The sequence below is a fragment of the Chinchilla lanigera genome, unplaced genomic scaffold, assembly GCF_000276665.1.
Source record: "Chinchilla lanigera isolate Chin_1 unplaced genomic scaffold, ChiLan1.0 scaffold00187, whole genome shotgun sequence".
NCBI classification, from domain to species: Eukaryota; Metazoa; Chordata; class Mammalia; order Rodentia; family Chinchillidae; genus Chinchilla; species Chinchilla lanigera.
In genome coordinates, this window is record NW_004955588.1 from 640,363 (window position 1) to 664,416 (window position 24,054).

The 24,054-nt window shown below is 52.3% G+C and overlaps 2 protein-coding genes across 8 annotated transcripts in view; one reads left to right on the forward strand and one right to left on the reverse strand.

Annotated features, from left to right (window-relative positions):
- Positions 1 to 7,616, forward strand: part of Znf687 (zinc finger protein 687) — an 8,302-nt gene extending 686 nt beyond the window's left edge. For 2 of the 4 annotated variants that reach the window (XM_005414509.2, XM_005414510.2), the window contains exons 2-9: positions 2,142 to 4,303; positions 4,448 to 4,626; positions 4,995 to 5,171; positions 5,257 to 5,419; positions 5,549 to 5,881; positions 5,979 to 6,091; positions 6,264 to 6,405; positions 6,543 to 7,616. In XM_005414509.2, the coding sequence (XP_005414566.1) occupies positions 2,159 to 4,303; positions 4,448 to 4,626; positions 4,995 to 5,171; positions 5,257 to 5,419; positions 5,549 to 5,881; positions 5,979 to 6,091; positions 6,264 to 6,405; positions 6,543 to 7,034 (3,744 nt within the window). In that variant the 5' untranslated portion in view covers positions 2,142 to 2,158 and the 3' untranslated portion in view covers positions 7,035 to 7,616. The remainder of the gene's footprint in view (positions 1 to 2,141; positions 4,304 to 4,447; positions 4,627 to 4,994; positions 5,172 to 5,256; positions 5,420 to 5,548; positions 5,882 to 5,978; positions 6,092 to 6,263; positions 6,406 to 6,542) is intronic. The other 2 variants (XM_005414512.2, XM_005414511.2) reach the window with 2 other exon arrangements.
- Positions 7,617 to 7,817: 201 nt separating this feature from the next.
- The window catches only part of Pi4kb (phosphatidylinositol 4-kinase, catalytic, beta), a 31,195-nt gene continuing 14,958 nt past the window's right edge, over positions 7,818 to 24,054 (reverse strand). For all 4 annotated transcript variants that reach the window (XM_013509922.1, XM_013509921.1, XM_005414516.1 and 1 more), the window contains 9 exons: positions 21,888 to 22,115; positions 20,770 to 20,997; positions 18,711 to 18,820; positions 17,843 to 17,947; positions 15,418 to 15,541; positions 14,002 to 14,267; positions 10,018 to 10,150; positions 9,644 to 9,764; positions 7,818 to 8,641 (listed from right to left, as the gene is read on the reverse strand). In XM_013509922.1, coding sequence (XP_013365376.1) covers positions 8,460 to 8,641; positions 9,644 to 9,764; positions 10,018 to 10,150; positions 14,002 to 14,267; positions 15,418 to 15,541; positions 17,843 to 17,947; positions 18,711 to 18,820; positions 20,770 to 20,997; positions 21,888 to 22,115 — 1,497 coding nt within the window. In that variant the 3' untranslated portion in view covers positions 7,818 to 8,459. The remainder of the gene's footprint in view (positions 8,642 to 9,643; positions 9,765 to 10,017; positions 10,151 to 14,001; positions 14,268 to 15,417; positions 15,542 to 17,842; positions 17,948 to 18,710; positions 18,821 to 20,769; positions 20,998 to 21,887; positions 22,116 to 24,054) is intronic.

Below are 24,054 nucleotides of genomic sequence, written 5' to 3' on the forward strand. Positions count from 1 at the left end.
GCGCTGCGCCCGGAGGGCCGGGCCCGGCCTCACTTCTCGGCCCTTGGGAGCCACGCAAGCGGCGCTCGCCTCAGTTTCCCTTTTGGCTTTTCTCGTGTACGTCCCACCCCTCCCGCAAACCCGGACTTCCTTCCGCGCCTTTCCTCGGCAGATGGCAGGGACTTAATTCCGCCCGCTGCCCAGCTTGGCCGCAACCTAATCGCCCCCAGCCGGGCGCCGGCCCCTCGCCCTCCGCTGCGCAGCAGGCCCTGGCCCCGGGCAGAGGGCAGTGCAGCCCCCACCTGACCCAGGTCTCCTCACTCTCTTCCTGAGCCCCTTCCTTCGGCTTTTGGGGAAGAGCAGAGGGAAAAGGGGACGGGAGAGCGGGGCTAGACACCCGGCATTGCAGCCGCAGAAAGGCCTGGGCTTTGCAGCGGGGGCACCTCCTCGGCCTTGAGCTCGCTGCTGGCTGGACTGTCTGCTCCAGGTGGCTATCGGGTGACCTCTAAGTCACTTGCGCGCTGGAGGGGGAGGTGGTTCCAGAGGCAAGTTCGCAGGTGTTTTCTCCTAGTTCCAGTGGTCCCTACTTCACCAGACCACTTTGCTGGGGCAAAAGGGCCTGAGGGATTCGACAGGGCAGAGGCAAGGGCTTTGTTAAACTCAGAGTCTGCAGAATTAAGTAGAGGACAGGGTGTGAGAAGGACGCCCCTTTCTTCTTCTAGTTGGTAACACCCCCCACCTTGGTCCATGCAGTGCCAGCTGCCACCTGCTGGGACTGTCTCCAGTTACAGTCTCAAGGCTGGAAAGAGGCGAGAGAATTGGCCCTGGGAGATGCTTGCATCTTGGGCAAGGAATGTGTATGGGTGGAGGCTGCTTGAGTTGCTCCTTCTGAGGGGCAGAAAGGCTGATGGGGAGTGTCGGGTAGGGACAGACCTGGATCCCACAGACCCTGAGCTGGCTTCATCGTTGATTTGTTGCCATGTAAATCTCGTGGGACTTGTGCACTGGAGGGGGTTGGGGTCAGGTGAGACTCCTGGGAGCTGCAGTTAGGGGATAGACCGAGGTGAGGAGCCTTGAGAAGAAATGACAGGGAGGGGTGGGTGGAGAGCCAGCTCTCCCCACGTGGCAGCTGTGCCCTGGAGGTGTAGCCCTGAGAGAGGAGGTGGGGAGGAGGGATGTGGTGCTCTAGGGAAGGTAGGTGAGCCAGCAGCAGGTGTTTGTGACGAGCGAGGCGTCGGCTGGGGCCCTGGTGGCCAGGTTGCTGTCACTGCTTTTCCCCGCGTTTCTTTTCTCTTTGTCTCTCTCTGTTCCTGTGTTTTATTCTTCCCTTGTTGATCTCTAGGGTGATCATCCCGAGTCCATTTCTTCCTGCTGACTAAGCTAGATCTCTGAATGCCAGTAGAGGCCCCAGGTGCCCCAGATTGACCTGACAAGGCCTTGCTTCATGTCTGACCCCAGCCCTAGATGTCCAGTGCATATTCTCCCCACTTCTTGACCTGGTGCTCCTCGTTTGGCCCAGCTGTAATAGTAAATTGTATTCTGGGTCTGGCCCTCATGTTTACAATTTCATATCAGGTTCAGAATAGTTCTGCGATATATGCATTACCATTTCCCTCTTTCTGATGGCAAAAGGCAGAAGTACTTGCATATACAGCAGGCCTACCATAAAGATAAACTAGAGCAGTTTCTTAAGTCTTGGCTTAAGTCACCGCCCCTTGTACGGATGGCCTGTCAGAGTTCTGTGGACCCCAGAAGATCCACGAAGAATATGACTTGATCCCATGCACAGACGAGCCTTTGACCTACAGCACTGTCTTCATCTTCCTCCTTAATATTAGTGTTAATTGGTTCTGTGCTGAGCATAAGAATGGATGAGCTGGTTTCAACTAAGATCCCCTTGAGCCCCCAGTGCGCTGTTACTCTTCCCTGTGTCTGCGCAGTCTCTTCCTTTGCTTACTCTGGATTTCTGTGCTTGTGTTGCTGTGGACACACTCCCCTTCTGCTGTTAGGGCTTAGAGCACCCGCACCTGCAGCAGCTCTTCAAGACTCAGCCTGGTGGAGTTGTACCTAGCTGGAGAGGATAAGTCCAGAGGTCCTGAGGGAGGAGGTCCAGGGTCTCTTGTCCAGGCATCTCAGTTTCTCCTCCTTCCTGTTGTCATCAGGTCTGGGACCTGCCGCTATGGGGGACATGAAGACCCCTGATTTTGACGACCTCCTTGCTGCCTTTGACATCCCTGACATTGATGCGAATGAAGCCATCCACTCTGAGCCAGAAGATAGTGAGGAGCCAGGAGGCCCAGGGAAGCCAGAAGCGAGAGTGGGTGGAGAAGTGGAGGGCACAGAGGCTGTGGCAGCAGCAGCAGCAGCAGCAGCAGCAGCAGCAGCAGCTGCGGATGACCCTCAGGTTCCAGCCCAGGCCTCTGACCATGGCCTGCCGCCGCCAGATATTCCCACAGTCAGCGTCATTGTCAAGAACACTGTGTGTCCCGAGCAGTCTGAGACCCTGGCTGAGGGTACAGGAGGGGAAGCAGCCCCGGTGGTAGGGGTAACTAAGGAAGGAACTTCGGGGGCTTCTCTGATGCAGAATGGATTTGGGGTCTCTGAGCCATCCCTTCCAGGAACTCCCCACTCCCCAGGTCCTCCCAGTGTGGGTACCTGGAAGGAAAAAGCTATAGAAGGCAACCCCCCCTTGGACCTTTTTGCTCATTTTGGGCCTGAGCCAGGGGAACACCCGGATCCCCTGCCTCCTCCTGCGTCCTCCCCACCTCAGGAGGGGGCAGCAACCCCACCTCCTTTCGCATCACCCTTTGAGCTGGCCCCAGAGAATGGCCCAGTGCTGCTGCCACCTAGCTCCTCCCCACCCCCTGGGGCCTTGAAACAAGAAAGCTGCAGCCCCCTTCATCCCCAGGGACACAGCCAGCGAGGCCCATACTCTAGTCCTGAGGTCACGGGCATCCCTGCGGGCGCCTCACCCACCCAGCTTGATGGGGTACCCTTTTTCAAGCAGTCTCCAGGGCACCAGAGCCCTCCTGCCTCTCCTAATTTGCCCAGCTGTAAGCCCCTGAAGGAAGAAGAGGAGGGGCCGGTGGTCAAGTCTCCTCCTAGAAGTCCCCAGAGTCCTTCTAGTGGAGCTGAGGCTGCAGATGAGGACAGCAATGACTCTCTTGCCTCCTCCAACTCCTCTCGGCCCCTCAAGGTGCGGATCAAGACCATTAAAACATCCTGTGGGAATATCACGAGGACTGTAACCCGGGTCCCCTCAGACCCTGACCCCCCTGCTCCCTTGGCCGAGGGGGCCTTCCTGGCTGAGGCGGGCCTCCTAAAGCTGTCCCCCGCAGCCCCGGCCCCTGAGGGCCCAAAGGTGGTGAGTGTGCAGCTGGGTGATGGCACGAGGCTGAAAGGTACAGTGCTGCCTGTGGCCACCATCCAGAATGCTAGCACTGCCATGCTGATGGCAGCAAGTGTAGCCCGCAAAGCTGTGGTTCTGCCTGGGGGGTCTGCCACCAGCCCTAAGATGATGGCTAAGAACGTTCTAGGCCTGGTGCCCCAAACCCTGCCCAAAGCTGAGGGCCGTGGAGGGCTGGGGACGGGAGGTCAGAAGGTGAATGGTGCCTCGGTGGTGATGGTGCAGCCTTCAAAGCCAGCTACCGTCTTGGGCACAGCGAGTGGAACGGTGATCTCACGGACCCAGTCCAGCCTGGTGGAGGCCTTCAACAAGATCCTCAACAGCAAGAACCTGCTGCCTGCCTACAGACCCAACCTGAGTCCACCTGCTGAGGCTGGGCTGGCCCTCCCACCCACGGGCTACCGCTGCCTGGAGTGCGGGGACGCCTTCTCTCTGGAGAAGAGCCTGGCCAGGCACTATGACCGCCGGAGCATGCGCATAGAGGTCACCTGCAATCACTGCGCCCGTCGTCTGGTCTTCTTCAACAAGTGCAGCTTGCTCTTGCACGCGCGTGAGCACAAGGACAAGGGGCTCGTCATGCAGTGCTCACATTTGGTCATGAGGCCGGTAGCCCTTGACCAGATGGTGGGGCAGCCAGACATCACGCCTCTGCTGCCCGTGGCTGTGCCGCCTGCTCCTGGACCTCTGGTCTTGCCTGTCTTGGGCAAGGCTGAGGGGGCCATCACCTCCTCTGCCATTACTGCAATTGCCACTGAGGCCCCTGTGCTGCCGCTGTTACCAGATCCACCTACTGTCCCCGCCACCTCTGCATACACGTGCTTCCGCTGCCTGGAGTGCAAGCAGCAGTGCCGGGACAAGGCCGGCATGGCAGCCCACTTCCAGCAGCCTGGGCCTGCAACCGCCGGGGCCAATAGCACTGTGAGTTGCTGGTCGTGGTTCTCTGGAGTGGGGACCCCCAGATGCTTCGGGGATGGGGTCTGGGAAGGCACTGGGTGCTTGGCTAGGGGGAGGAAGAGAGGCCAGGTACCCGCCACTGACTCACCTTGCTTGTGCCCTCAACAGATGTGCCCATCCTGCCCTATGATGCTCCCCAACCGCTGCAGCTTCAGTGCCCACCAGCGCACGCATAAGAACCGAGCCCCTCACGTATGCCCTGAGTGTGGAGGCAACTTCCTGCAAGCCAATTTCCAGACCCACCTGCGGGATGCCTGTCTGCATTTCTCTCGTCGAGTGGGATACAGGTGCCTCATCTCCCTGCCTGGTGGAGCTCGAGGCTTTCCTATCTGGGTACCAGCCTTTTTAGATGGCTTCTTGAGGAGAGCCTGGTTTTCTCTGTCCTGGAGTCTGTGGCATTGGCAGAGCTCAGCCCTGGGCTGCCATAGCTGCCTGCCAGCTGTTTCTCGTGGGGCTGGAGAGAGAGGGCTGGCTTGAGCTCCAGCTCTGCCCCCATAGCCTGCCTTGGGGCCTGGACCTGTGCAGCTGCCTCCTTTCTCCTGCTCACTCATGTTCCACCACCGTCCCCTTGTCCACGTCCACCTGGGCCTTGAGAATACGTAGAGGGGTGGAGGACGCCCCTCCTCACCACAGCACTGCCCACTTGCTCCCGCAGGTGTCCCAGCTGCGCAGTGGTGTTTGGGGGTGTGAACTCCATCAAGTCCCACATCCAGGCGTCACACTGCGAGGTTTTCCACAAGTGCCCCATCTGCCCCATGGCCTTCAAGTCTGCACCCAGTGCCCACGCCCATCTGCACTCCCAGCATCCGGCCTTCCTCGCACAGCAAGCCAAGTGAGGCGGGCGGGGTGGCGGGCTGGGGCGGGGCAGGCGCTGCTCACCCCTGGCCGGTGTCTGCACTGTCCCTGCTTCCCCACAGGCTGATCTACAAGTGCGCCATGTGTGACACAGTCTTCACTCACAGACCCCTGCTCTCCTCACACTTTGACCAGCACCTGCTGCCCCAGCGCGTCAGTGTCTTTAAGTGCCCGTCTTGTCCTCTGCTCTTTGCCCAAAAAAGGACCATGCTGGAACACCTGAAGGTACAGGAGCAAAGGCTAGGGTTGGGGTGACGAGCTGGGTCAACCTGGGGTAGGGTCACAGAGCCTAAGAAGTGGGGGGCAGGGGGAAAGGAAGCCCTCTCCATAGCCATTTCCCTGTCTTCCTCACAGAACACGCATCAGTCTGGGCGCCTAGAGGAGGAGACCCCTGGGAAAGGGGCTGGAGAGGGCCTTCTGACCCCCAAGACAGAGCCTGAGGAGCTGGCCGTGTCTCAGGGCGGGGCAGCCCCTGCGACTGAGGAGTCGTCTTCATCCTCAGAAGAGGAGGAGCTGCCCAGTTCTCCTGAGCGCCGACGCCCAGCCAAACGGCCCCGGCGGGAACTGGGGAGCAAAGGCATCAAGGGTGGGGGTGGTGGGCCTGGGGGCTGGACCTGTGGCCTTTGTCACTCCTGGTTTCCTGAGCGTGATGAGTATGTGGCTCACATGAAGAAGGAGCACGGCAAGGTGAGCGGGCTCTGCACGGGGTCAGATAGGCTGGTGTGTGTCACCGGGCTGGGGTCCTGGAGCTGCCCCTGAAACCTTCCCACCCCTGTTCTCTCAGTCAGTGAAGAAGTTCCCCTGTCGCCTGTGTGAGCGCTCCTTCTGCTCTGCCCCTAGCCTGCGGCGCCACGTCAGGGTCAATCATGAGGGCATCAAGCGAGTTTACCCATGCAGGTAACGCCTCCTCCCGTTCCCTGCCTCTGCCTGCCTGGCGCACTTACCCCTTCTTGTACCCTGCAGAACCTTCCTACCACTCTCTTTGGGGTCTGAAGGGCAAGGCCTCCCTTTGCTCTGGTTGGCCTTAGTGCTCTGCCACCACTGGTGACACCCCGCCTCTCCCTTGCAGGTATTGCACAGAGGGAAAGCGCACCTTCAGCAGCCGCCTGATCCTGGAGAAGCACGTCCAGGTCCGGCATGGCCTGCCTCTCGGGCCCCAGTCCCCTGGCAGAGGGAGTGGCCTGGCCCGGGGGCCTGGTGCCAGAGCCCAGGTAGGCAGAGGCCCAGCCGGCAGTGTGCTGGCCGTGGCAGTGGGAGAAGCCGGACAGATTCCAGCCTCAGGTTGCCAGGGCGAGGCTGGTGGGAACTGCAAGAGTGATGGTCAAACTGTTCTTCCATTCTTTTTCAGGGGCCCGGCCGGAAACGCCGCCAGTCTTCTGACTCATGCAGTGAGGAGCCTGACAGCACCACACCACCAGCAAAGCCCTCCAGGGGCGGCTCTGGGTCAGGAGGCCACGGTCCCCTACGCTATCGAAGTGGCTCGGCCGAACAGAGCCTCATAGGGTTAAGGGTGGATGGCGGTGCCCAGCAGTGCCTCGACTGTGGTTTGTGCTTTGCCTCCCCTGGCTCCTTGAGCCGGCACCGATTCATCAGCCACAAGAAGAGACGGGGTGTGGGGCGATCCAGTGTCCTGGGGCTGGGGCCTGGGGAGGAGGAGGCTCTTCCTCTGTCCCGGGCTGACCCAGAGGGTGCTGATTGTCCCCTGCCCACTTCTGGAGGCCCACTGACCTGCAAGGTCTGTGGGAAGAGCTGTGACAGCCCTCTCAACCTCAAGACCCACTTCCGCACACACGGCATGGCATTCATCAGGGCTCGGCAGGGGGGCAGCGGGGACAACTAGGCCCTGGCCCTGGGTCTGACCAGTTCGTCTTCCCTGGGAGCCCGGGGTTTGCTGCTGTTGCTGCTGCTGCTGCCTGCTCCCTAGATTGAAGGAGTTTGGGGAGTTTGACATCACATTGTGTTCGGTCTCTCTTCCCCAACCCTGAAGGAAAAGCTTTTGAGGATCATAGTGGTTTGCAACTCCCCTTCGGGTTTGGCCCTTGGGCCTTCGCAGTTGGGCCCTCCATTCCTGCTTTCTGAACCAGACACTAATCATGCTCCTGCTGCAGACCCTCCAGTGTGCAACCTGGGTGGGAGGACAGGACCGCAACACCCTCTACACTTCCTTCAGGCAGACTTTCTTCCTCTGGGCTGGGCCCTGCCCTAGCACCCCATACTCCCTGGCACTCAAGCCCCTCACCCTGCAGTGCCTTTCACTTGTCTTTTTCCCCAGAAATCCGGGGGGAGGGGGGTTGGTGGGGATGAGTCCTGTCAAGGGGGCCCAGGGAGAAGGGGCAGGCTCTCAGGAATCCTTTATTCTTGTAGTAGTAATACTAACTGGGAGAAAACCAGGCCATTAAAACTGCTCGTGGTTTAATCTCCACTCAGGTCTGTCTATGTGGTTTGGACACTGTGGACTTGGCAGGGGGGGTGAGAGTCAGACCTGGGGATGCCTGCCAGGAGAGGTGGCACTGTTGACCAAGAGGCAGGGAACAAACCTCCTGTGTGGTGCCATTTGTATCCCAGACTTTGTGAGGCATCTGTTTGCTGTGTGGCCCCCTGCTCCCCCCAGATGACACAGATGGCTAACTAAGGACTTTATTTCAAACAAAAATTAAAAAATTGAGAGCTAGTCCCTGGGTGTGAGGATGGGACCAGGTAAGTATTCCTCATGGCTAGGCCAATACCACCAGTACGCTGGAGGGACTGTCATTTCCTTCCTTGCCCAGATGATGGGGAACGCAGTGAGTGCAGGATCCGATGGTCCAGCCCATTAGCAAAAGGACCTGGGTTTGGGTTCAGTCCCAGGGAGGGAGATGGAGCTGGGCAGCAGCATGGCCAAAGTTAACCACAGGATAGAGTCCTAAGTACTACTCAACCCCCTTCCTGGGACCCAGAACAGATGAGGGCAGAGCCTGTGGAAAGACCCTGTCAGAGCCCAGTGAGGGGGGAGGCTCTGAGCCCCCACATTCATCACCTCAATTCTTTGGAGGGCAGTGAGTCTTGGGGTCTGTCAGCTGGTAACAGCAGGGCCAGGGAGCCCCACAATTCTGGACCCTATGGCTGGTGCTCTGCCCCTTGGCCAGCTCTCGCGGTTACATGATCCTTTGTATTTCTTGCCTTCCATTTCCCACGGGTGGATGGGTGGGTGGGTGGGGTTTCCTGGTTTGGGATTTCTCAGACAAGGGCCTGAGTCCCCCACTGTGCCTGGGCTCAGGAGGTGGGGTCACATGATGCCGTTGGTAAGGTACTGGAAGCCATCGTAGAGTTTGGTGGTGATGGACCGCATGCTGCCGTCCACCATCTGCTCCACCAGAAGCTGGAGCTGCTCCTCCGTCATGCTCATGTGGAACCTCTCCTTGAGGTTGCGAATGGTGCTGGAGCCGTGGAAGCAAGGGAGCTGCGAACCTGGGGGAAGTGGTAGGGGTTGAGGGCTGTGAATGGCTAGGCAGGAGGTATGGTGGTAACAGGTGTGGAATACAAAGTCAGGGGTACCAGGAATCCCGTCCCACCTTAGCTCCCTGACAGCATGGAGGGAGTTCTGCTACTGCAGAGACCAGGGTTAGTGGGTGGTCCTGCCTCAAGCCTGTTTCCATCCCACACTGCTAAGTTTTAGCTCTGCTGGTGAGGGGTGTGGGCAGAGGAGGGAGGGCCCATACCGTCTCCCCCAGTAGGGGCTGAGGGAGCAGCCCTGGCCCTGAGGAAGGCTGGGCACGGGCCCTGGGCACACTTATCTGCTTGCAGGACTCTGCCCTATGCTACGTCTGACACTCACAGATGACTTGGGCCACCGTCATCAAGGGGGCAGAAGGGGAGGCTCCTGTGCAACAGCGACAACCTGTGGGGTGGGGTGGGGTGGGGAGACTGGCAGCTTAGATCTGGTGCTTGCTGAGGAGGGGAATGCAGGACAAGGGCCCAGGGGAGCAGGCAAATGACTACAGATAGCAAGGGAATGAGAAGCAGCAGAGTGGAAGACAACAGATGACACAGGAAAACCTCAGCAGGATGGGCAACTACTGGCAAAAGGAAGGCGGCCTGATATGGGTGGCTAGGCCAGGGTAACCAGAGTCAAAGTGCAGCGGGGAGGAAAGCGAAGAGTGATGGAGGGAGGAGACCAAGAAAAACTGAGTTGGGCCAGGGCGGGAGAAGATAGAAGGTCAGGGAGGGGCTTTCTCTCTGAGGGTGCCGAGGAGACTGTTACCGCCACCCTCACCCCTCCCCAGGCCCAGCTCTGCCAGGATCGGGAGGAACCGTCCTGAAGGAGAAAGAAACTGAGCACTGGGTCTGATCTGGGGTCTCCTGGGAACCCTCCCGGATTCCCACACCCTGCCAGTCTGGTTCCGGAGGTGGCATCAACTTTCTGGGAGCCCTAAGTGCTAGCCCCCCAACCTGAGTGGGGCTCCAGCCCACCTTGCTGCATGATCTCCACGATCTGCACCACCTTGTCCATGTGCTTCCGCGCGGCAATCAGCCCCTGCAGCATCAGCATCTTGTAGTAGTTGAACATGTCACCGTCCAGGCCACCCATCACCTGGGGAGGGACGAAGGTGATGTGTGATGGTTCTTCTCCCACAGGTGTCCTACAGTGCCTCCTCTCTTGGGGCAGTGGGGCCAAACTCCCTTATTTCCCAGCCCTTTTCAGGCAGGAAACTGCCACAAATCCTGTTTCACCCTGGCTTACTGCCATTCCTGTTCCGTTCACTCCTGACTCGGAGGGAGCCATCACCCGCCTCTCCCACAGCACAGTACAGTGACCTTGGAGGGACTGCTCCGTCCCAACTCACATCTACAAACTCTGTGGTCAGCTTAAAGGCGGACGTCTCAAAGCCCAGGTTTCGGGGTGAGCTGGACAGGATGAAACCAAAGTCGATGTGGATGATGTGGCCTTCTGCATCCAAAAGGATGTTCCCATTGTGTCTGAGGAAGAAGAGAGGAGAGGAAGGGGCAGCAGTGAGTTGGCTGTGGCTGGAATCACTGGCCACAGGACGCTGTGGATTCCACGCTGGGTGGAAGTCCTCTGTGTGCTTCCTGCTGCCCACAGCTCTAGAATCTACAGCTAACGGTGAAAAGAAAGATCAGAAAAGAACACTGCTAACAAAAGCTTCGCGGTCTGAAATTGCTATCATTAGCAAGAGAATCAGAAGGTTAAGATTATCCCAACTGCCCAGAAATTACACTTACAGCATCCAAGCAGATCCCAATCTAGTAAGAACCCAGACAGAAGCCAGGAAAGAAGGCCTCCTCCTCCAGCCAGCTGTGGCACAGGCCAAGCGCTGCTAGGTGAGAGGCCTCCGCTCAGAACCAGTTCATCTGTGTTGCATTTGTAATCCCTATCAGCCCCTACGGAACAGAAGCCCCCTTGAGGAAGTAACAATGAGGGGCATCAGGCTGAGTGGACCTTAAATGTAAAAATGTAAATAGTGTCGGGCATCAAGTAGAAAGTTTTAAATCATTTTTATGTAAAAACCCCAGGAGGCAAGCACTACAGGCAGAGGAAGAAGAGTTAAAGAGATAAATCGCAGGTCTTTGTGATTCCCACATGAATGGGTTAGAAAGAACAATTAGCATGTTAAGCACGTGAGGCCCGGTCTTCTCACTTCAATAGGGGCTTTGTTAGCTAAGACTGGCTTGGTGTGAGGGCCACCTTCTCTGGGGATGGTCCGCCTAGCCCAAAGGACAGAGGGAGTCGCATCTGAGTCCACCCCTTCTGCGGAAGCGTTGAACGTTTAACAGGACCCGTTCAACCTTGAGTGCCCGAGACATCCTCATGTGTGCTCTCAGGCCTGAATGGGTGTGCGGGGGCAGTTTCTTATCTCCAGTCGGAAAGGTGCCTGGGCTTCATCCTGAAGTGAAGGGATCTTACTGGGGACCAGTCACTGTTGCCACTTCATTCCAGTGGCTGATTCCGTTCTGGCTTAACCATATCTATTCTGTCCTTTCTTTTTTGGGTACTGGGGATTGAATCCAGGGTCTTCACAGTGTGCCCTTTTTATTTTTTAATTTGAGACGGGGTATTAAGATACTGAACTGCCCGGGCTGGGCTCAAATTTGTGATCCTCCTGCTCAGCTTCCGAGGGCCCTGGAATTATAGGCATGTGCCACCATGCCTGGCTATCTTTCTTTCTTTTTTTTTTTTTTTTTTTTTTTTTTTTTTTTTTTTTTGGTTTTTCTCCGGTACCAGGAACTGAACTCACGACCTTGCGCTTGCCAGGCAGGCGCTTTGCCGCTGAGCTAAATCCCCAGCCCGCCTGGCTATCTTTCTATTCTTTTTCTTCCTCCCCTCCTTCCTTTTTTCTTCCCTCCATTCCTCTCCCTCTCCATTTATTTATTTATTTATTTTCCGGTACCGGGAATCGAACTCACAACCTTGTGCTTGCCAGGCAGGCGATGTGCCACTGAGCTAAATCCCCAGCCCTTCTCCCTCTCCTTTTAAAAAACAAGCTCTGAGCCAGGGTGGGTGGTGGTGGTGGTGGTTGTGGTGGTGCACACTTGTAATCCCAGTACTTAGGAGGCTGGGCAGGACTGCCATGAGTTCAAGACTAGCCTACGCTTTGAGTTCAGGGCCAGCCTGAATGACACACTGGACCTTGTCTCAAACAATATACAAAACAAAACCACAAAAAACAAGCTCTGGAAGTTTTATTAAAAATTTTGCATGCGTATCCTAGCATGCTTGCATCGGTGACAGCGCGTATACTGTAGCGTTTCCCCCACCTTGTGCCCGATTCACTTTTAGTGTCATGGTAGTGATCAGCACTGGTTTGGTCACATGGTACAGAATTCTACTACAGATTTCCTCAAAGCTTGGCAGTTGTTGGCAAGGATAACCGATTTCATTTTGACTTTTGACTGCAGAGTCTGCCTGTACCCTAGCACCTACTTTATTTGTAGTTATCCTTTGAGTGTAGTTTTATTAGTTTACATTTGTGATGCACAGTGATTACATTCATCCTGGGGCACTGGCATATGTATCACAGTTTAGTCATTTCTATCTGTTCCTCCTCTCCACTGTTTTCTAGGCAAGCGCTTGTGCCACTGAGCTATAGCCCCATCCCTCCACTCTTTCCTGTCTCCCCTTACTCCCAGATTCCCCTTCTATCTCCACAGTCTACTGCCCTGCTTCCTATCATCTGTATTTTATTTTGGGTTTCTTGTTAAGAGAAACTATATCTCTGTATCTGATTTATTTAACATTATGGTCTCAAATTATATCCATTTTCCTACAAATGGCTCGTTTATCTTTCTTTATGGCAGGGTAGTGCTCCACTATGTATAAATGCCACATTTGCTTTATTCCTTCATCTGTTGGTGGGCATATAGGCCATTAATTTGCCCCAGCACCTACTTGAGACAGGGTCCTGCAGTTCATGCTGGCCTTGAGCTGACTTTGTAGCCCAGGCTGGTCTCAAATTCGCAACAATCCTCCTGCCTCAGCCTCCCAAGTGCTGGGATTACAGTTGTGCGCCACCACACCTGGCTACATTCAGTTTTATAAATTGGAACCTAGAATTGATCAACTTCTGCTGGTTTTATTTCTTCAGTGACTTTTTCTCTTTGTGGCCGCCAACTTCCTGCCACAGGTGTCGGATGGCTCCTAATCACCAGGAGCCCTACATCTATTCCATTTTTAAGAGATCTTGGTATCATTGTTATGAGGTCTCACAGGCTGGCGTTGAACTTGCATCCATCTGCCTTAGCCTGCCAAGTAGCTGCGATTATGGATGGATGCCACAGCACTTGGCTTCTATCTCTGTTATCTTTTAAGTTATTATAAATAGTGGATCACCCCCCCATAAATAATGCCACCCCGATCCCTTTTACAGGATAGGTTCTTATCTTCTAAACATAATAGTTTCTTAAAGGAAAGCCCCAAGCCTGCCTACTGCCAGCTTTCCTGCCACACATTTACTCAACACTGGGCTGAGCCCTGGGCACTCTAGGCCCTGGGTTCAAAATCTTGATGCTTCAAGGGATGGTATAAGCTTGCAGACAAGCGTCTTATAATTTGTTTGCCCTACACTGTTCTAAAAGCCACCTGGCCTGTATTTTCTTCATGAGGAAATACCTATCTGATAGACTTTTCATCCTGTGTTGGAGTGAGAAGAAGTTCACGGCTAGGGGCTTCAACTTATCTCCACCAAATCCCTCATTCGTCTTCCTTTCCGCTCAGCTGCAGTCACTACCTTCAAGCCAGGCTCCATTACCTTCCTCCTGGTTGCTAAAGGTCCAGTTACATCCACCCTCAGCCACAGTGCCACAGGGCTCTGACTCAACGCAGACCACACTGCTCATTCCTATGCCTGCAAATAAAACTCCTCAGCCTTATAACATGCGCCCCTGCCAACCCCCGTGAAACCCAGGGGCTGGCACATGCTTGGCAAGTGCTCTACACCAGACCTACGGCCCTTCTAATTTACCTCAACTTATGTGTCTGATGTCATCCCGTGCTACTCCCCTGCTGTGCAGTATAGCACAAGCTTAATCCCACTAAAGTACTTTCTCACAGGGAACGTATTTCCTCCACGGCTTAACCTGTTCTCATTCTTCCTTGTCTTCTTGGTCCCTGTTCACTCAAGCCCTTACTCTTCCCAGAAATCCTTCATTTCTTTGCTCTTTTACCCTAGTGCTCGTCAATCTGCCTCCTTGGCTCACTGTCATTTAAATGTGTCTGTCTCTGCTAAAAATATGTTGCTTGTTCCATCAACTGAGAGCCGCACATAAAGGGCACAGGGGACCCTGGTGAAAGATGAGGGGTAGAAGTCACTTACCTGTCCTTGACTTGCAACAGGTAGCAGACCAAGCAGTAGCCAGCGCAACTTTGCACAAAATTGCGCTGGGCACTGAGGAATGCCTCCGTGGTGTAGCTGCCATGTTCCTGGAGGAAGTAATCAAGCAAGGACAGCTGAGACTGTTTCTTCACCTGATGGATGGATACGGCATTGACCACTGGTTCAATCATGCCACTGTCAGCCGAGATCACAAGAATCTTGTATGGCTTGATCCAGAGGGGCACTCGCTCTTGTTCCCAAATGGACTGTGAGGAGACATGGAGGGACTGGCACTCTCACCTTCCTCCGAACAAGGGAAGAAGGCTAAAATTCCCCTTTTTCCCGCCTCTCTCCTTGGCAACCTTAGATTCTAGGCCATAAAGTGCATAGGACCCACTGACCTACTGAGAATCAGGAAGCACTGAAAGGAATTCCAGGGCCTGACACAGAAGGGAAACTACTCTTAGAGGTATGGAGGACAGCTACCACCTAGGTAGAAAGTCCAAAAAAGGTGGAGAAAGGAGGAAAACTCACTGTCACCTGACAGGCAGGGAGAGTGCAAGATAGTAATGTAAGTTCAAAGTATAAGAAAAAAGAAAGAAAAAAAGAAAAAAGATGGGAAGATTTAGCTTTCAGAGAAAGCTTCTCTAGAAAACAAATACACTGATATAAAGAACTGGGTGGAACAGGTGAAGCTGCTCGCTGGTAAGTGGCCCAGGGGCTCGGGGGTCAGTATCAGCACACCGTGACCCACAACCGCAGGCCATTTGGGAAGTTCTGATTTTCTTTGAGACAGGGTCTCGCTATGCAGCTCAGGCAGGCCTCTAGCTTGCTACAGAGCCCAGGCTGGCCTCGAACTTGTGGTGATCTTCCTGTCTCAGCCTCCCAAGTGCTGGAATTATAGGCATGCACCACCACTCCCAGTCTGGGAAGTTCTGATTTAAAGGAGAAACAAACCTACCACCCTGACATGCAGGGGTCAGAACAGGGTAGGTGCAGTTCCAAAAGAGCCAACAGAGGCCACTGTGGAGCTGTTTCTGGGACTTCAGTTCCCAGGGAAAGGAGTGGCCTGGCCAGCTGTAGTTTAATCTGCTTCCAACTGAGAGGTGGGCTGGAAGCTGGTCCCCAGCAGAGCTCCCTGCAGCCCCTGTGTGGTTGCTCAGGTGGTCTGGAGTTAGGCTGAGCTCCCTTTTCCTCCCTCCCTCCCTCCTTTATTTCTTTTGTGTATGTTTTGGGGGGTACTGGGGATTGAACCCAGGGGCATTGAACTGAGCTACATCCCCAGCCCCTTCTGTTTTTTGAGACAGGGTCTCACTAATGCTGGGCTTGAACTTGCAACTCCCCTGCCTCAGCTTTCCTGGCTGCTGGGACTACAGGCATGTGCCACCATCCCTGTCTCCCTTTCTGTTTCTTTACCTGCAGTTGCTTCAACACCTGGAAGGCCAGCAGCTCCTGCCGAAGGTCATCACCACACTTGACAATGACTGACAGGAGCCGCCAGTTGGGGAGATGGCCATAGGGGGAGGCTTCTCTGATCCGCCTGTTAAGAAAGAAGTAAAGGCTATCACAGGGTGTTGACATGTGGGTGAGGACGCGGGGTACCGGGAAATTTGATGGAGTTGCTGGAGGCAGATGGGCAATAAAGATGGGCAGTATGTGGGTTTACAAGAAGAGGGAGGGCCGGGGATACAGCTCAGTGGCACAGCGCCCGCCTGGCAAGTGCAAGGTCCTGAGTTTGGTTCCTGGTACCAAAAAACGCCCCCCCAAAACAAAAACAAAAACAAAAAACCCAACAAACATAAGAAAAGGGAACTCTTAAGTATTTATTTGGCAGAACTAAGCTTGCTTCATAGAAATACCGGCATTTTTAAGCTAACTTGGTAATGATGTTTCTTAGTTCAAGTCTACCTCACAGAGCAGGTTTGCTTTGCTCTGATTGGCTTGTTTTATGTCTATAAGCTTTCTAACTATTGTTTGTCAGTGTTCTAATATTTTAGGATGCTGACTACAGAACAGACAGGATTAGACTTGATTGGACTCTAGATAAACTCAGCTTAAGAATCACTCTATTTTTTTTTTTGTCTTTTTGAGACAGGGTCTCGCTATGCAGTTCAGATGGCCTTGAGCTCACTTTGTAGCCCAGGCTGGTCTTGAACTTGCAACGATCCTTCTGCCTCAGCCTCTTGAGTGCTAGGATTACAGGGGTGCTCCACCACACCAGGCTTTTTTTTTTTGTTCCAGTACCAGGAATCGAACTCATGACCTTGTGCTTGCCAGGAAGGTGCTGTGCCGCTGAGCTAAATCCCCAGCCCTAAGAATCACTCTTTCTAAATCTCGGATATTGCTCAAATTTGGCAAGAAGGGTTTTATGATCCTGACTCTAGTCAAATGTCACATCCCTCCAACATGGGACATATTCTGACTGACTGACCATCAGTGGGGAAAGCTCCCTCAGTGTTAAGGGTTAACTGGTCTTTAGAGAAGAAAATGCATTCAGAGACAAGGGAGGAAACTGGTAGAGTCATGGGGGAGTCAACCCTACTAAAATAAGTGGAGTTGCAGAGACAAAGAGTGTTCTTATGTATGACTGCCTAAAGCAGAAGGCCCTTCTAGCAGGTGTAGTTGCTAGATGTTTTTTTACTTTATTTCTCTTTTGCATTTGACCTCACAATCTTCAGTCATAACCTTTTTCTCTTTTATTTTTCCTTTTTTTGAGATGGGGTCTTCTATGTAATTCAGGCTGGCCTTGAACTCACAGTGACCCTTGTGCCTCAGCCTCCCGAGTGCTGGGATTACAGATGTACCATCACGCCTGGCTTTTAGTGATAGTCTTTTTCCTTTCTTCTTTTTGAGACAGGGTCTTACTATGTAGTTGAGGCTCGCCTTAACTCACTTATGTAGCCCAGGCTGGCCTCGAACTCCCAATGATCCTCCTGCCTCAGCCTCCTGAGTGCTGGGATTACAGGCATGCACCTCTACGCCCCAGCAAGTGATAGCCTTTTAAGGCTTCTCTTTATTTGTGTTCCAGCTACCTTTGATGAAATCTGCACACCAATCCAACATGAGAGCCAGCCAGATAATATGGCACTCTCAGGCCCTTAAAACTGAGGATTTGCTAGGCATGGTGGCACACACCTGTAATTCCAACACTTAGGAGGCTGAGGTAGGAGGATATCTGCAAGTTTGAGGCCAGCTTGGGCTACACAGTGAGTTCAAAGCCAGCCTAAACTACATAGCAAGATACTGCCTCAAAAAAAAAAAAAAAAAAGAAACCATTTATGTTAGTTTTTTTCCCCCTTTCTTCTGTCTTTTTGAGACAGTGTCTCACTACACAGTTCAGGCTGGACTTGAGCTCACTTTGTAGCCCAGGTTAGTCTCAAACTTGCAACGATCCTCCTGCCTCAGCCTCCTGAGTGCTGGGATTACAGTCGTGCACCACCACACCCAGCTTTTTTTCCCTTTCAGGACAAGTAGCTCCTCCAAACTTTCTCAGGCTTAGGGAATCACTCCTCAGCCCAGATAAAGGATCAGAATATGCAGCTCCTGGAACAGGAAGTCAACCCAATTTCATTCCTTTGGACAAGGGAGGGAGAAGTCCAGGTCCAGGAAGGGATGGAACAAGGCTGAACACACCTATTGTTCCACTGTGTTCCTGCCCCTTGCTCTTCCTTGTTATAAAAGAACCCAACATATCTGGACACGGTGAGATGGTGATTTGAGGCAAATGGGCCCCTCTGTCTTGGAGATAGCTTGGAATAAATCTTTAAAAAAAAATGCAGTGGAAATCAGCAATTTCCTTGGACATTTCAAAGCATTAGAGACCTTGTCCTACCCCACTCACCGCACTTTTTCCTGCCAGGGCTCTTTGAGAGCAACTGCAGAAGGGTCTTCCGGGTCTCGCCTGAAGGCTGTCGGGGTGTGGGCCAGCTGCTCTGAGAGGCGCCGTCTAGCAGGAAGAAAATACATCATGTGCTTGGAGGAGTTACCACAGAGCCTCATGTCCCTGTCTATGCCAGCATTCTCTGCACTGTTTCTGGATTCTGGGCACAAAAAGATAGGATTGGAGGCTGAGAGAGACTCATGGAAGGAAGCATAATTAATGGGACCATTTCTGGTAGTTTGTGATCATGTTAAGCTGCAGAGCACTGACCCTCCCACTCTTCCAACCCAGCAGTGATTCAGAATGGGAATGACCCCACAATCTGCATTTCCAACAGATTCTGATTTCTTAGCCACATTTTTTTTTTTTTTTTTTTTCCGGTACCGGGAATTGAACTCACGACCTTGAGCTTGCCAGGCAGGCACTGTGCTTTTTTTTTTTTTTTTTTTCCGGTACCGGGAATTGAACTCACGACCTTGAGCTTGCCAGGCAGGCACTGTGCCGCTGAGCTAAATCCCCAGCCCCTGATTTCTTTTCTTCCTGGATTCTGAAGCATATCTATTTCAGACCCCACTTTGAGAATCACTGCTCAAATTCTTTTCTTGTGGTTTCATTTCTTTGGAATCTTCTTAAAATCTTATTCCTTTTGTAGTAGTTTAAGCAGTATCTCAACCTATACCTTTACCGCTTCAGGTTTGGTGGCCTTAGGACAAGCACAGAATAAAGAGAAAAAAGGAAAAGACACTGGCTGACACAGATGAAGGGAACAAAGAGAGAGGCAGTGTCTGAAAGAGGGATGGGAAATGAAGGTGACATGAGCTGGCCATACCGGATGTCCCCTGCTGCAATGAACACAGGTTCCTTGCTCTCCTGGCTGGTGATGCTGTCCACGGAGAACTGGGAGATGTTGTCACAGCTGTTGGTGTGCACTTCAGGGAGCTGGGGACAGCAGGGCAGGGCTGGTCAGCAGTGCTAAGCACAGTCTCCCTCACTTACTGCCTGCCTGGTTGCCATCACCATGCATGTTTCCCTGTCCCTGTCAGCCTACTTCAGAGGCCTCCCCTGGTTCCACGCCATCCTGACCTCTGGGACCCAAGCTGCCTGGGCACTCATGTGGACCCAGCAGCACTATGTCTCCAAGTGTGCACAACCGGCACCGGAATTGGCAGAGACGCTTGCTGAAATACAGGTTCCCATGGGTCTCAATAAGGAATAATGGGGAATGAGATGTGGAAGTGTAAATCTTTAACAGGTTCTCCAACATTAAAATTGACAAATTACTGCCACGACCATCACAGAAACCTCAACTTTGAGTCTCAGACTGAACCCTCTGTGGTTAGGGATGAATTTCCCCTGGGGCTCCAGATTGTTCTTCTGACCATTTCTTCGTTTAGGTCACACAATCAAATCTCATTTCTGATTGTACCAGGTCCCACGTCCCCTATGAAGTTACTCTCTCCTTCTGATACCAGCATCCTCCTTTTTGACTGCCACTTATACCCCATGCTTACTGCCTTGTACAGTATATTTTAACGTTACTCTTAAATGTTTATGTCTAACTAACTGGATGGTAAGCTCAAAGGCAGTTTTTCACAGAATGCTCTAAAAATAAAATCCCACTCTGGCTCTCTGTAACTGCAGAATAAACTAAGTTTCTCCCACAGCGGGCCTGCTCCTTCCCACAATTTGGCACGTGCCAAGCTCTGCAGCCTCATTCATCATTATCTCACCTTACATGCATGGCTAGACAAATGCCCTTTTGCTTCCTGTCGTGGCCAGCTCCCACTTCTGGTCTTGGTACAAATTTCCTTTGCCCAAAGGTTCTTTGTCCACTTCTTCCTACCATCCTCAGCCTCAGCTGAGAGGCAACTTCTTCCTGAGTCTGGAGTAAAGACGACCTCCACCCTCAGGTGTTCCCTGCCCTTCCACTTATCCTCCACAACCTGGATCACACTGTATTATACTGACCTGCCTACTGCTCCTTTCCTTCTCCTGTTAGGGCCTAGACTCCTTGTAGGTGGGGGCCATATCTTGTTCACTAGCATACAGCACTCAGGTCTGACACACAGACGGCTCTTACTGCATATTTCTTGAATGAAAGAACGTCTGATTCACTACTTATGTTACCTTAAGACAACTTTCTTTCTTTGTTAAAAATAAAATCATTCTATTTCATAATTGAAATGTCTAGAAAGAATATGTTTGTTTGTTTTGTTTTGTTGTCTTTTTTGAGACAGGGTTTTGCTATGCAGTTCAGGCTGGCCTTGAACTTGAAGTGCTCCTCTTGCCTCAGCCTCCTGAGTGCTGGAATTACAGGTGCACCACCACGCCTGGCTAGAACAATGTCTTTACAACAAAATGTTTCCTATCATAGGAAATTTGCTGTACTGAAACCATGTTGTGAAGTTATCATATCATTAAAATTTTGTTACCTTATTTAATACTTTTAGGATAATATGAAGAAATTCAGTTCTGATTCAGATACAGAACCAATCTCTTCCTGAGAATAGACTCTGGCAAATTGGTTACTGTTCATATAGGAAATTAATCCAGAATTTAGAAAGTAATATTTTGAGCATTCATGAGACATTTCTATAGCAGAGGTTCAAAAAATATTTTCAATGAATTTCCTCTATTCCCCTGGTTCTAAAAATTACTCCTTACATTTAACTTGAACTCACTCAGGGGAACAAGCCCTACCCGAACCTATTCCTATTCCATCCAGGCCAGCACTGCTCAGGGCACTTGCTGTCACACTCTACTGCCTACCCCGCTAGCTCACGTGGGCACTCACCTCCTCCTGCCAAGGGTGTGTTACTGAGTCGTGAAGTGCAAGCGTCTGGAGAGCAGGTGCTGTGCCTCAACACTACCATTCTGGACTCCCTTACCTCCACCTGCAGCTCGCCTATATCGTCCACCGACCAGGCTTCGTCGTCATTGTCATAGTTGGGCACGGTGCTGAAGCTGCCAGCCCGCTGCTCGTGGGTGATACCACATTCGGGCAGATTCTCCACAGACCGAGTGCTCCGGATTCGGTTCTCAGGGATCCGGGCAGGGACGCTGGTGGTGTCAAAGTTTTCACATTCTAGGACTTCCACGTAGATCAGGTAGGGAGCCTGGTGGGGCAGTGAGAACAACATTTGCAGCTTACCTCCAACACTGTCTCCACTCGGTTAACACAGCTCTCCTGCTGCCCACTCCCAGCTCCAGCCTCCATCCGTGAGCCCCTTAATAGTATGGATACCATATTTAGGGCTGGAACTGGTCATACGATTCCTATATAAAGAATTTGGGTGAGAGAGTACACAAGTCTTCTAAATGTTTCAGCTGGGTTTCAGAATGCACAGACAATGCAGTTGTGCAAAATTCTCCCAACCATCAATTATAGCTTGGAAGAGAGGCCTAGAAGCCTCTGCTGGCTTGTCCTAAAGATAGGCTGGGTATGGCAGTGCACACCTGTAATCCTAGCACTCAGGAGACTGAGGCAAGAGGACTGCCTTGGGTTTGAGGCCAGCCTGTGCTACATAGTGAGCTCAAAGTCAGCCCAAACTACATAGTGAGACCTTGTCTTCAATAAACAAATATAAAGACAAGGCCCAGGCAACTGCTGTGGACAAAAAGACTGGATCAAACTGGGCCCTATCTCAAAGAGGATTCTGATCTTCAACACTTCCTCTGAAAGAAAAATCTGAACCTTGAGTACTCATTCCTTACAGAAAGGCTGGAGCAGAGCCACCAAAATAACTATAAAGGGATGGAAAACAATGCTTTTGAGAAATAGCAGCAGGCAAGTTGAAAAGTTTAGGCCTCTTTGGTCCAGAAGAGCAAAGCCCAAGAGGGACAGGTGGGCTCTGAGAATCATGGCTGCACTGAGGTGGAGTCAGCTTGACACACGCACCACAGATGATGATGGGTCTAGGGTGTTGGTACGCAACTCCTCACAACCCTGAACAATCATGGGAGTAGAGTGAGGTCAGCAGTAGGGTTTGGGCCAGAGCCTGCTTACCTTGTCCTTGGAGTTGAGGACAACAGCCTGTGTGTGGGGCACACGGACCACGTGGTGGTCAAAGCCAGCAGTGGGTAGCCAGACGCGGGCAGGGAGCTTATGGTTGAGTAGGGAGAGCTCTGAGATCAGCCGCTGTGTTTTCTGCTCTTTGGTGGGGAGGGTGGCCAGCCGCTTGCCAATTGCCATCAGGGACTTGATGAATTCTCGCTCAGGGGCCAGTCGGACAGGCTAAAGAGGGTGGGCATGAAACAAATGGTGGTGAAAAAACTACAGAAAAAAGTGGCTTACGCTGTCAATCACTCCTGGCTCTGTTGGCCAAGAAGCCCAGGAAAGCCTAGAGAAACTTTTTGCTGTGGTAGGAAATTCCACCCTGCCCCTCTGAGCTCAAATTGGGTACAGCCAGCACATTGCTCCCAGTCTACTTCTTGAGAATAAAGGGGCCCTGAGTCCAGGTTTCTGGGATGTACTCCTCTTCTCTTAGACTTGTGTTCCTCAAGGACTGTCCCAAGGCTTTCGGATAGGCAGGGGGACAGTATCTGGAGAGGTTGTCCAGGGTCCACACAGAAGAGCTGCTTATATCTGCAGTGCTTCACTCATCTCAAGAATAGGGCTGCCCCTCTCCCCATTTGGGTCCTTGACCTGGATCTCCACTGAGGGGCTCTGCCAGGGCCTACAAGGCCTGGGAAGGGAGATCTAAGTCAGTATTTCCCCTTTCACAGAAGGAACAATTCTGCATCCAAATGACTTGTTGCTCTCCATGACACTCTACAATCTTGTCCATCCCACAATTTCTTATAAGGGATCAGTGCACATGCAGGCAATGCGGAAATGAGCAAACTGCATTAATGAGGAACAGCCAATAATCAGTGGGCAAAGAAAAAGCAGATGGAGGAGGGAGGGAGGCATGGGCAGGGGGATGGAGAAAGCAACAGCTCCTTTTAGCCTTTGATGGCGGCCCTGAAGGCCTATCTCGGATGATTCCTCCTTGGACCCTCTTCCTCTACCTCTTGGTGACTACACTCCTCATAAGCTCCTGCTCTGAGTGTGGCTCCTTTTGGCAGGCCCTTCAGTGATTCCCAGAAAAAGTACAGTTAGTTTGGATGGAGAGTAAGATGAGTTGTGGAAAAAGATGGACTCAGCTAGACATGAAGAAGGGCTCTGTTCCCAGTCTCTTCTACCAGAAGGGGCATTTTACCAAAACAGCCACCTTAGTCCCCACTCCCGCTGTCCTCAGCTAGTAAGAGCATTACCTCCTTTTATAGGAATAGCATTTCATTCTCTAAGTGTGTCTTGCTTAGTTTCCTGACTGAGAATTTCTACCCTCGCTCCCTCACACTGCAAAGAAAGCTTCTTTTGAAAACTAAGTGGCTCCAGGTCCACCTGTGCAGGTGTGACAGAGCAAAGGCCAGCTCATCACTCAGTCTCTACCCCACTGTGGGAGGAGGCAGGTTGTCTTAGTGCAATACACAGCAATGAAGCAGCTGGAATGAGTCAGAACACTTTAGCGAGCAAGGTTGAAGAGAGCTAAGAAAAGGAAGACAACAGAATTGAGTTTCTACAGTCCCTAGAAATATCCTGGTGGCCAAATAGAGAAAGAAAAGAAGAGGAAATCTGAAGGCTCATTCCATCCTGATCCCCTAATCTATCCACTGAGTGACAAGTGGTCACCTTTCCACTGACTTTCCATCCCAATGAATTCATACTCTTCTCAGGTTAGAAAAGGCAGAATTCCTTCCTACCCTAAATTATGTGAGAGTATGTTGGAAATGTGACCCCAGGCCTGCAGAGAGAGGCTCTGCTACATGGGAGGAGAAAGGAATAATGATTTAAAGGGGATTAGCACAGAACATAGAAAACTGATTGGGTAGACCATTAAAAAAAAAAAAAAAAAGGAAAATAAAAAAATCAGCCAAACTCCCAGGGGGTCCAGCATTTCCTCTCACGTCTTTGCCCAGCAACAAAGTCCAAGACCCTGTGGGACTAGAGGGTCCGGGATAGTGCAGAGGGAGCAAGAAAGGAGAATGGGATTAAGGAACATCCTTGGAAATAAGCTGGGAAAAGGGAAGAACTCAGACCTGGAAGAAAGGTAGCTGAAGTTAAAAAAGATCACCAGTAGTGGAGAGGTAACACTTTCCTTCAGACCAAGTCCTATTTGCTTTTGGAATTG